General features: G+C 36.3%; 1 protein-coding gene across 1 annotated transcript in view; it reads left to right on the forward strand.

Moving 5' to 3' along the window:
• The window catches only part of LOC106867532 (GDH/6PGL endoplasmic bifunctional protein), a 19843-nt gene extending 9099 nt beyond the window's left edge, over positions 1-10744 (forward strand). The window contains exon 3 of the mRNA XM_014912429.2: positions 1119-10744. Within this exon, the coding sequence (XP_014767915.1) occupies positions 1119-2713 (1595 nt within the window). The 3' untranslated portion in view covers positions 2714-10744. The remainder of the gene's footprint in view (positions 1-1118) is intronic.
• Positions 10745-11310: the final 566 nt, after the last annotated feature.

An 11310-nucleotide genomic window follows, 5' to 3' on the forward strand; every position in this document is an offset into this window, starting at 1 on the left:
GAGAGAGAGAGATTAGATTAGATTCACTCATTGTGGCCTTTCTGGGGTACCATCTTGAAGAATTTTAGTTGAATGAATCGACCCCAGTACTTTTTAAGCCTGATACTTATCATTCTCTTTTGCTGAACCACTAAGTTACAGGGACATAAGACACCAACACGGGTTGTCAAGTGGTGTTGGTGGGATTAATACACACACACACACACACACATATGACAGGTTACTTTCAGTTTCCATCTCTCAAGTCTGCTAATAACGCTCTGCTTGGCCTGAAGTTACAGCAGAAGGCACTTGCCCCAGGTGCTGCACTCTGGAGCAGAACCATGTAGTTGCAAAGCGAGCTTTTTAACTACACAGCCATGAGTCCAAAATTAAGATTGTTTAATGTGTGGCTTGGCAATTTAGAGACAAATGAAAACTGACAAAATTTGCAATAAATAGTTATCCATGCTCATCATCATTATCAGTTTGACTAAACTGGGGAGCTATACCAGGTTCCAGTCTGATTTAGCAGAGTTTCTATGGCTGGATGCCCTTCCTAATGCCAACCACTCCAAGAGTGTAGTGGTTGCTTTAAAATGTGCCACCGACATGGGTGTCAGTTACATAACACTGGCATCAGCCACAAGTATGATTTCACCTGGTTTGACAGGTCTTCTGGAGCACGGTATATTGCCAAAGGTCTCGATAACTTGTCACTGCCTCCATGAACCCAACATTTGAAGGGTACTTTTTATGTGCCACCAGCACAGGTGTCAGTTACACGACAATGGCATCAGCCATGACTACAATTTCACCTGGTTTGATGGGTCTTCTCAAGCACAGCATATTGCCCAACGCTTGAAGGGTGCCTTTTATGTGCCACCAACATAGGTGCCAGTTACACGATCCTGGCATCAGCCATGACTATGATTTCACTTGGCTTGACAGGTCTTCTCCATATGTAAAAAAACCCAATTTTTTAAAAATTTGCCAGGGTGAGGAGCATGCACCACATTTACTCCCAGCTGGGTACACCACATCAGTAAGTGGTAAGTATTTAGGGAAACAAAATAATTCTCATCATACATCACTATTTCTAAACTTGTATATATTTAATTTTATTTTATTTTTTTCAGGAAGAACGAAGTTTTACAATAACGTAGGTGTACTTCGTGATATGATGCAAAATCACCTCACAGAGTTACTTACACTTGTTTCAATGGAACTTCCTGCTGATGGAAATGTAGACAGCATTGATGAAATAAAAGAAAAGAAAATTGCTCTCCTTGAACAAGTACAACCAATGAAAGTCAAGTCTCTTCTTTTCGGTCAGTATAAAGACTATATGCAAGAAGCAGAGAAAGAAAGTATCAATAAATCTTCATCAGCCAAGACACCAACATTTGCAGCTGCCTTGCTTCACATAGAATCTGCACGATGGAAGGATGTCCCATTTGTCCTTGTGGCTGGTAAACAAATGGATGAAAGGACCACTTATGTTAGAATTATTTTCAAAAATAATGTATTCAAAATTCCACCAACTACTGATAGTGAGAGGATTCAACAAATCATTTTTCATATCAACTATGGTGTTATGAAAGAGCCCTGCATTATTGTACCATGGTCTCTTCACAAAGCTCTCTGGCCTAAGGATGTTGTACCTAAAATGTGGTCCCAGCCTCCTGCTTATGGTTCTGAGATGTCTACCTACCAAACTGGTGTTCCTGGTCAAACTACCGATGCTTATATACAAGTGGTTCAAGATATAGTAAACGGTAAACAAGCTCACTTTGTTGGAACCCGTCAATTAATGAGTATGTGGGATATTTGGCAAACTAGTCTTAATGTATTGGCAAAACGTCCCAAACTTTACACACGAAACAATACTTTGGATTTTACAATTATCAATAAACAATTAGCATTCGTTGAGAGTGAACATTCACAGCAAGAATATGTGAAGCCAACTTCAGACAAACCAGTATTTGCTCAATTACCAAAACACTTTCTTGGTGGAAACCTCTATGTGAACTCAACTGGTGCATTGGCCATGCAATTAACTTCATCTATTATTGAAATCTCAATGAAATTGATTAAAGAGAAGAAGCCATTCCACATTGGATTTTCTGGTGGTAAAACACCAGCTTTGCTTTTCCGTAAATTAAGAGAAATTTACCCCCTCCACTTGTGGGTTAACACTCACATCTGGTTGGTTGATGAGCGATGTCAGCCTTTAAACAGTCACAGATCTAATTTCAATTTATTGTTTACTGAACTTCTACAACATATTAACATTCCCTATGTCAACCTTCACCCAATGCCAGTATCAATAGCTGGCTCTCTCTGCACTGATAAAGATGAAGGGGATATTCTTTATGAGAGACAGCTATCTAATGCTGTAATCAATGGGCTGGACTATGTTGTACTTGGGCTGGGAAAAGATGGTCATGTAGCTTCTTTATTTCCACATGATAAATCCTTAACCTTAACAACCCCAAGGAAAGTGATTCTGACTAATGCCGCCAACAGAGGGGATAAACGAATGTCACTTACTGTTGACTTTCTTAATATGTCTAAAAATATTGCTCTTTTTGTAACTGGTAAAGAAAAACATAAAATCTTAAACAGCATTAGTTCAGAAAGTGACAGACTTAAATATCCTGTTCAAAATATTCAGCCAAATGCTGGACATCTTACTTGGTTTGTAGATTCAGCTGCATGGCTTGGAGTGTGATCAGATGAGAGCAGGAAAAATAAAGTTCTTTTTGTTTCAATTAATTAATAAGCAATACTGTAGGAACTTATTCGATTTAATTGTTCCCAATGGCATATACATATATATATAAATACACACACCCAACTATACATACATATATATGTACATGTATATATATATATATATATATATATATGTGCATACAAATGTCTGTCATCACTTAGAAGCACAGCATTCACATTCCAAATTTTAAAGGCATCTAACTACAACCACGAATTATATTGGACTATTTATTGTTATTTTGCTCTCTATACATCTAGTCCCAATGTTCTTTATATACTCTACAAAAAGTATTTAGAATTTTGGATTGCACACTACTATAGAATACAACAGATGATTATAACATTTCAATTTATTCAGGACGCAGTTTCATTTTTCTAGTTTAATTAGTTTAGTGATAGTAAATCAGTCATCTAATTATTGTCTTAGCTACTACACTGAAATTAGTTCACATTTTAGTAAGACTCCACTGTGGGTGATATAATGAAATATATAGTGTTGCACACCTCATCATTCACTTGCCTCTTAAATTTTCCTTCCACCAAAGCAACCCATTTGGGTAACTTTGTTCACATTTATTTAGCCATGTAAAACACACACACATGCAAGGTGGAGAAAATAGTAATCAAGTACCAAAAATGAAGTAAAACAGTGTTTTATCGAAGCTGAAAAGACTTCACAAAATGTGACTCAGAGTTTCACAAAACCGATCATCAGAAAGTCATGAGTATTTAGGGCAATGGTATGGTTTGTATGTATTTAATAAATTACTCTCTCTCTCCCTATATATATATATATATATATATATATATATATATATATATAGTATTCCTCTCTCCCTATATATATATATATATATATATATAGTATTCCTCTCTCTGTCTCTCTCTCTCTTTAAAACAAGTACTGATATATTAGTTAATAGAGTGGATATATTATTTTATATAATGTTATAAATTTTGTTTCATTGCAGCCAATTCATGTTACTGAATTCGTGTTACTAACATGAGTTGACTAAATTTGTAATATTGTATAGATAACACTTGCACACACATGTGTGTGTGTACTTTCACACAATTGACTTATTTCTGCCAACATGTTTTTAAGGTGCTAACTAACATAGATGTTTCAATTAAACATTTATTAAATGGTTTCTGCTCAGTTTTGTTCTGAACTCATCCACATTAATCTATAATTAAGATAGTCTCTAAGGAGTCCAGTTGACAGAGTGTGTTTATGTATTAGTGGAGTTAAAAAAGATACACACACTGTTTCTAGTTGTAATCTATAATATTTTATTTTTTATTTTTATCAATTATAATTGTTTGTAAGAGTAGTGGGTTGGTAGAATTGTTAGAGCATTGGACAAAATACCTTCTGGTATTCAGTTATGGATCTTTACATTTCCTGTTCAAATCCAACCAAGGTTAACTTGCCCTTCATTCTTCCAAGGTCAATAAAATAATGCACCAACTAGAAATAGCAGTGAGCTCTATCCCTTCAAAACTGCAGATTAGAAACAATAACACTGGTTTACAAAAATTTTTTTTTTGCTCTGAAGCAAGGATGTGAATAGTTGTTTTTTACTAATTTTTGATATGCTGAATTCAATTTTCTGAACAATTTTGCTCTATCACCTCTAGGGTTTTTGCTTTTACATATCCCATTTTAATTATAAATGGTATAAATTCAAAATATAGGGTTTATTTCATCTGTTACAAGGCATATTACAGAAGGAAAAAAAAACAGCATAGATACAGAACACTGATGGAACTAAATTACTTGGATAATAGAATATACACAAATCATAGTACAGCAGACAGAAGTGAGTTTTTTGGGATGATCTTGTGTACTTTGCCTCTGGGATGTCACTCAAGAGCATCTGGCAAAAGTTCCCCATCATGCTAGAGTTCCACTTGTCTTTGTAATTGCTCTCCATCTTAGTAATATCTTGGTGGAACCTTTCTCCATGTTTATCACTCACTGCTCCAAGCTTTGGAGGGAAGAAGTTGAGGTGAGAGTGGAGAAAGTGAATATTGAGTGACATTCAGCTTCCCATATTCTCATAAAACTGTAACAACTTCTCGATACAATTTTGGTAATCTAGTACCCATGTGTTACCAAGAGAGCCATGGCAGACTGATTTAAATGCTTCCCATGCTCTCAGTTCCTTTAAGGTAAGAAGCTCCTCAAAGTCCTTATCCTTCAGCACCTCTCAGATCTGAAGTCTGATAAAGATGCTCTCCTTGAGCTTAGTAGAACTCAGAGCTGGGAACAGAGTGCACAAGTGTTGGAAGGCAGCACCATTTTTGTCCATGGCCTTCTCAAAATTCTTCATTAAACCAAGTTTGATATGAAGAGGAAGAAAAAGCACCTTGTGCATGTCCACCAGAGGATTTTCTTGGACACTATTCATAAGGCATGAAAGTGCTCCTAGATCCCCAGAGACAGAGAAAGCAACAGTACTCTGTGAAGCCAGCTTGCATACCTATAAGGAGTTCAATGACCTTGAGGTCCCAACAGAGACTCTACTGGTAATGGTTGTACATGACAGCTTCTAAAAGGAGCTCCATATTGTCTTACGACTCCTTCAGATGGGCTGAGTAGGCAATGGGAATGCTGTGGTATTTATTCCCAATTGTGCAGGAGCACAGATTCAGACTTCGCTTGGAAGAGTCTATGAAAAAACACTAGTCTGAGGGATTGTGTGGAAAACCAAGGAAGGTGAACAAGCCAGAGACAGTTGTGCAGTAGAACAACCTGTTTTCCATGTTGAAGAATGAAGCAAAGTCTTGGTTCCATGTCCTGAAACTGGTGATCCTTACGTCAGCCTTCACCAGGTTCCACTGCTTAAGCTCGGATGCCAGGAGCTCTGACTGCTGCTTAGATAGATACAAATCACGGGGAAGATCATTCAGATCTTCCTGCGTGATCCAGTGGGGCTCAATGCCACTTGCTCCTGAATAAACAGAGATATTGTCTTCAGAAGAGATCAACTTGGCAGAATCTCCCCCTGAAGGCATTTCTTCATCTGATAAAGGAAGAAGATCCTTATTTGCTGGGAGTGTAGGGAAAGGGAAATCATCTGCGTGGGGAACAGGTGTCATAGCTGAAGGAAGGTTGGGATATTTGATCTTTTTTCTAGAAGAAGCATTATAAACTTGTTATATTTGTTAGACAAAAATAACAATCATCTGCATGGCTTTGTGGCTCTCTCCAGACCATCAGGACAGCAAAGTTGAAGGCTGTGCAACTGTCATGAAATCTCCATACATGTAGCAGAATGAATTTGACTTGTTGATGCATCCTCAGTGTTTTGAAGTGCCTGAAGCCATTGTAGAGATATGTATCAATAAGTATCACAAAAATCTAGAAAACAAAATAAAAATTGGTCATATATATGGTCATGTGAATTGTTGAAACATCATAATTTATATCTTAAAAACTAGAGGTGATGAGTGAAAACTGATTTTGTATCTGAAATCAGCACCCTAAAATCAGGCTAGAACAACTATTTTTATGTTTGCTTCAATTTCTCTGTAAACCAGTGTAATTACAGCTGTCTCTATTTTTTTTTTTCTTTTTACAGGCAGGTCTGTGCCATTTCATTTTAAAATTTGATAGTCTTTCTTTTTCCTCTTTCTTCAAAAGCATCATCTTTTCTTTGTAGTGTTTATTATTCTGATAGCATTGGAGTGGTAGATTGGCAGGATTGTTGAGGCTTCAGACGAGTTGTCCTGAAGTGTTTCTTCCAGCTCTAAATGCTCTGAATTTCAAATCCCTCCAAGGTCAACTTTGCCTCTCATCCTTCTAAGGTCAGTAAAATAAAGTTCTAGTCAAGTACTTGAGTTTATGTAGTCTACCAACCCTCTTCTCACAAACTACTAGCCTTGTGCCTAAATCGGAAATCATTATTTTTTACAGTATTATCATATACATTGAGGTCTTTTACACCTGCCTTTCTCTCTCTCTCTCTTTCTCTCTCTCTCTCTCTCCCTCTCTCTCTCTCTCCCTCTCTCTCTCCCTCTCTCTCTCCCACTCTCTCTCCCTTCCTCCTCCTCCCCTCACATACTCTCCTGCAACTTACCCAACTATATGTCATCTCTCCTTTCTCTTGTCCTTCCCCCAACTACTCTTCTACTGATCACCCCAATTTTTCCACACTTTACCTCCCTCACATCATGTACCATTCATCATCCTCCATCCCTATCCACCACTTGCTAAATCTACACTTCAAGCCTACCCAATCTTTACAGTTGTTGAGTACCCCCCCCCTCACTCATTCTCCATCTCTTACTCCTCCGCACACTCTTGTAACTTCCACCAACCCACACTCCTATTTTGCTGTCCCCACTCACTTCTACTCACCTTGTACCTCGAAGGTTCAACAAGGTGTCTCATCATCACTATTTCTATCAATTTCCATCTCCTCTCAGTCACTCCCACCATCTCTTTTAAAATGTGAGTTGCCATGTAGCTTCTCTACAACTAGAAGCTTGTTCTGCTCTAGCTCCTTCTCTTGTATTTTAACCATTCATCTCCAAGCATAACACTACCTCTCTCAAGATTTGAAGCCTTGCAGGCTGCAATGGAAACCTCACTAATGCTGGTGCACCCAGTACACATTGTAAAGTGACTGACATTAAGAAGGGCATCAAACCATAAAAACCATGCCAAAGCAGACACTGAAGTATGATGCAGTTCTTGGAACCATTGAATTCTGTCAGACTGTCAATCTATGACAGTGTGGAACATGAACGTTAAAATGATGATGGTGGTGGTGGTGGTGATGATGATGATCTTTTTATATCAATTTTATCAATATATCTGATAAAGTGGTAATGATATCTTCCTAGTTTTTCCTGGGTTTTGCCCCAAACAAGCAAAGACTGACATCTTTATTCCATCTATTATAGCAAGTTAAGTAAGGGAAACAAAAAACTTTGTCAAAGTTTAACACTGAAAATTAATTTGTCCTCTTAAATTTGTTAAAAGATACATCTTTGCTGAATGTATCAATTATCAGATTTTGGGCCCTAGTATCACTTTTTTTGTTTTGTTTTGTTTTTTTGGGTTTTTTTTCTTTTGCATCTATCAGAGAATAAAGGGCTTTGTTGTATAATTGTATATTAATTGTTAATATCTTTGAGAAATAAGACAGTGAGCTGGCAAAATCATTAGCACACTAGGCAAAATGCTTAGTGGCATTTTATCCATCTTTGCATTCTAAGTTCAAATTCTAAGTTGAGGCTGACTTTGCCTTTCATCCTTCCAGGGTTGATAAAACAAGTACTAGGAGAGCACTGAAGCCTATGTAATCAACTTACCCCCACCTCCAAACTTACTGGCCTTGTGCCAAAATTTGAAACCAATATCTTTCAGAAATATTTTGCACTAATGTAATAAAGATTTTAAAAGTAAACCTGACAATTGGTTTTCTACAGTGCTTTACCAATAGAAATTTTGATATATTTCACTATAACAATGACCTCAAATATTTGTACATGATTAAGCCATTTGTTATTATATTTCTGTAGAATTTAGTGAAATATATTTGTCATTATTAAGTTGGTGATTGGAACTTAAATGTACATGAAATTTTGATGGAGGGTTTTAGTTTACATCACTTTAAAACAGGGAGTTTCGTATCATAGAACCAGGAGTAGTCTCAGGCAGGCTGATATCACAAGGGTTAATATACCTTCTTGACCAACCTTACCAAGCAATAACAGTTATTCTTTGCTGTTGTACATAACTAGAAATACTGCTTATATATAACTAAGTGTACTAACCAACAAGGGAGTCTTAGCAAAGTTACTCAACCTGTTAGAAATACCAGCTAATTCTCCTTTAAATCACACACTGCTATCTTAAAGAAAGGAGATCACCAAAAACAAAACCAAAAGGAAAGAATGATAATGTATTCCTAAATAAGCGATGTCTGAAAATAATAAGATGAGGTGGTCATGGATAGCTGGGATTCCTTTGATTATATACTTGCTTTGTAAGAACTTACAATAAGTACAAATACTATTGACCTCTGAGCTTTGTTTCAAACAAAGGCAGAATCAACATAAAACTATGTAAGCAATAAATGAAAACATAAAAATGAATATTGTAGCAACATTATAATGATTAACCCACATCAGACTCAGAGCTGGCAGAATTTTAGTGCATCAGATAAAATCCTTAGCAACATTTTTTCCAGCTCTTTACTTGCTGAATTCAAATTCCTCCAAGGTCAATTTTGCCTTTCATCCTTTCATCCAATTTTGCGTTCATCATCATCATCATCATTAACGTCTGCTCTCTATGCTGGCATGTGTTGGATAGTTTGACATGGAGCTGGCTAGCTGTCCAGACTCTAGCTGTCTGTCGTGTGCTGGGTGCTTTTTACAGGCCACTGGCATGGGTGCATCTATGCAGCAGCAGCACAGGTGTGTTAACACAGCACCGGCACCTGAAAGGACAAAATACCAGTTGAACACTGGAGTTAATGTAATCAACTTACCCTCTCCCCTAAAGTTGCTGGCCTTGTGCCAAAATAAAATAAGTACCAGTTACATACTGAGATCAATGTAATCAGCTAACCCCTTCCCGAAAATTTCAGATCTTCTGCTAAAATAAGCAAGGATTATTATCATTATTATTATTATTATCATCATTATTATCATTATTATTATTAAGGTAGTAAGCTGGCAGAATTGTTAATGCATTGGGCAAAATGCTTAGTGACATTTCTTTCAGTTATTTACGTTCTGAGTTCAAATCCCACTGAGATCAACTTTGCCGTTCATCCTTTCAGAGGTCAATGAAATAAAGTAACACCCTCCCCTCAAAATTGTTGAACTTGTGCCTAAATTAGAAGCCATTAATTAGTTATTAGCCACATCAAACTCATTATTTTTAGTATTACCTATTTGTCACAAAATATCAGTCTCGGAATGATATAAAAAAGAGAAAGGAGACAGTGTCCTCAGTCCCTTTTTCAGGATCCCCAAGACAGGTAGGTGGAAGGGATCAGGTCTCTACCCTCAGAGTAGGGACTTAGTCTTACTTGCTTGCAACAGATGGTACTTAACTAAAGGTTTCTGAGGTCCAAATGGTGATGTTAAACCAGGTTATATGTTAAATCTATCATCTTAGAATCAGAACAGATCTTTTCACAGACTTCCACGACTTTCACACAGCTTCAGTCTTCCAAATTTTACTTACAAGGCTGTGATTGAGGCTAGAGTAGAAGACAACTGTCTAAGGTACCCTGCAGTGTTAGGGAAACCCTAAAGCCACATAGTTGCTGTGCAAATTTGTTAATCACACAATCATACATAAGACCATAGATACACCCTTAACAGACTAAACTCCTGATGAGATTAATTATAATGTCTTAATAAGATTTCTTCTATGACTCATCTAAAGAACATTACTCTTTTCCTGCAGGAATTAGGGGTCAAGAAGACAAAGATTTGGAGTTCAGGGACCAAAACCCAAAAATTTTATTAAGCTACCATCTCTCTTTTTCTTTCTCTCTCTTTCTCGCTTTCCCTTTTTTTCTTTTCCTATTAACCATTCCGGTTGTGTTTTATAAATTTATAAAATAACTTTTACTGTACAAACTGTTGGAATATAACTTTAACCCTTTAGCACTTAAACCTATTCTACCTGTTTTATGTTCAAACTGGCCAGATCTATCCCCTCACACCTACCCTACAATGTCGTTGTAAAAAAAAGACCAGTCACATTATCAAAATCTTAAAGCTACAGATTATGCATGATTAATTGAAAACAATATGAATTAATAAGCATCACATTTGATTGAGTAATCTGAATGCTAAAGGGTTATGAGAAATAATTGTACAACTCTTTGTCAAATATTTATGTTTCCAGTGAGTTTTTTTTCTTGTTTTTCAGATTTTTAATCTATGGATTTTTTTCTTATGTAATATTTTTATGATATAATTTGAAGTCATATTAAATATTTTTATGTTATAGATGTCTTCCAATTCTGTGCTAAACTGTCATTTGTGCCCTCAACCAAATGCAGTTTTTCTTGTTTCCTATCTACTTACATCAAGGATCTGTTGAGTGTTACATCTACATTAATATATATTCATCCAAAATTGTCTAAGTCATCTTTGATAAAATGGCTGTGCCCTTGCATAGCCATAACCTATTGGTTGGAACCAGTAAAAATAACATATCTTTTTTCCATTGGTCTTAAATCTTCTTTTGTTACTTAGTGGTTTGGCAGAAGATACCAATGAAATAAGTACCAAGCTTTAAAAAATGAAATTCTACAAGGCGGTACACCAGTACACTCACAGTCTAATGACTGAATCAAGTAAAAGAATGAAAGAATATAAAAATAACTTGTATGTCAATTCGTTCAACTAAAAATCTTCAAGGCAATGCTTCAGCATAGCCGCAGTCTAATGACTGGAATACGTAAAAAAGTAAATATGCAAAAAAAAAATCTGTAGACACACACACGCACATATACGCTAATATATCATTATGTATCATATATATATATATATATATATATATATATATAT

This window comes from Octopus bimaculoides, chromosome 5, assembly GCF_001194135.2.
Source record: "Octopus bimaculoides isolate UCB-OBI-ISO-001 chromosome 5, ASM119413v2, whole genome shotgun sequence".
NCBI lineage: Eukaryota > Metazoa > Mollusca > Cephalopoda > Octopoda > Octopodidae > Octopus > Octopus bimaculoides.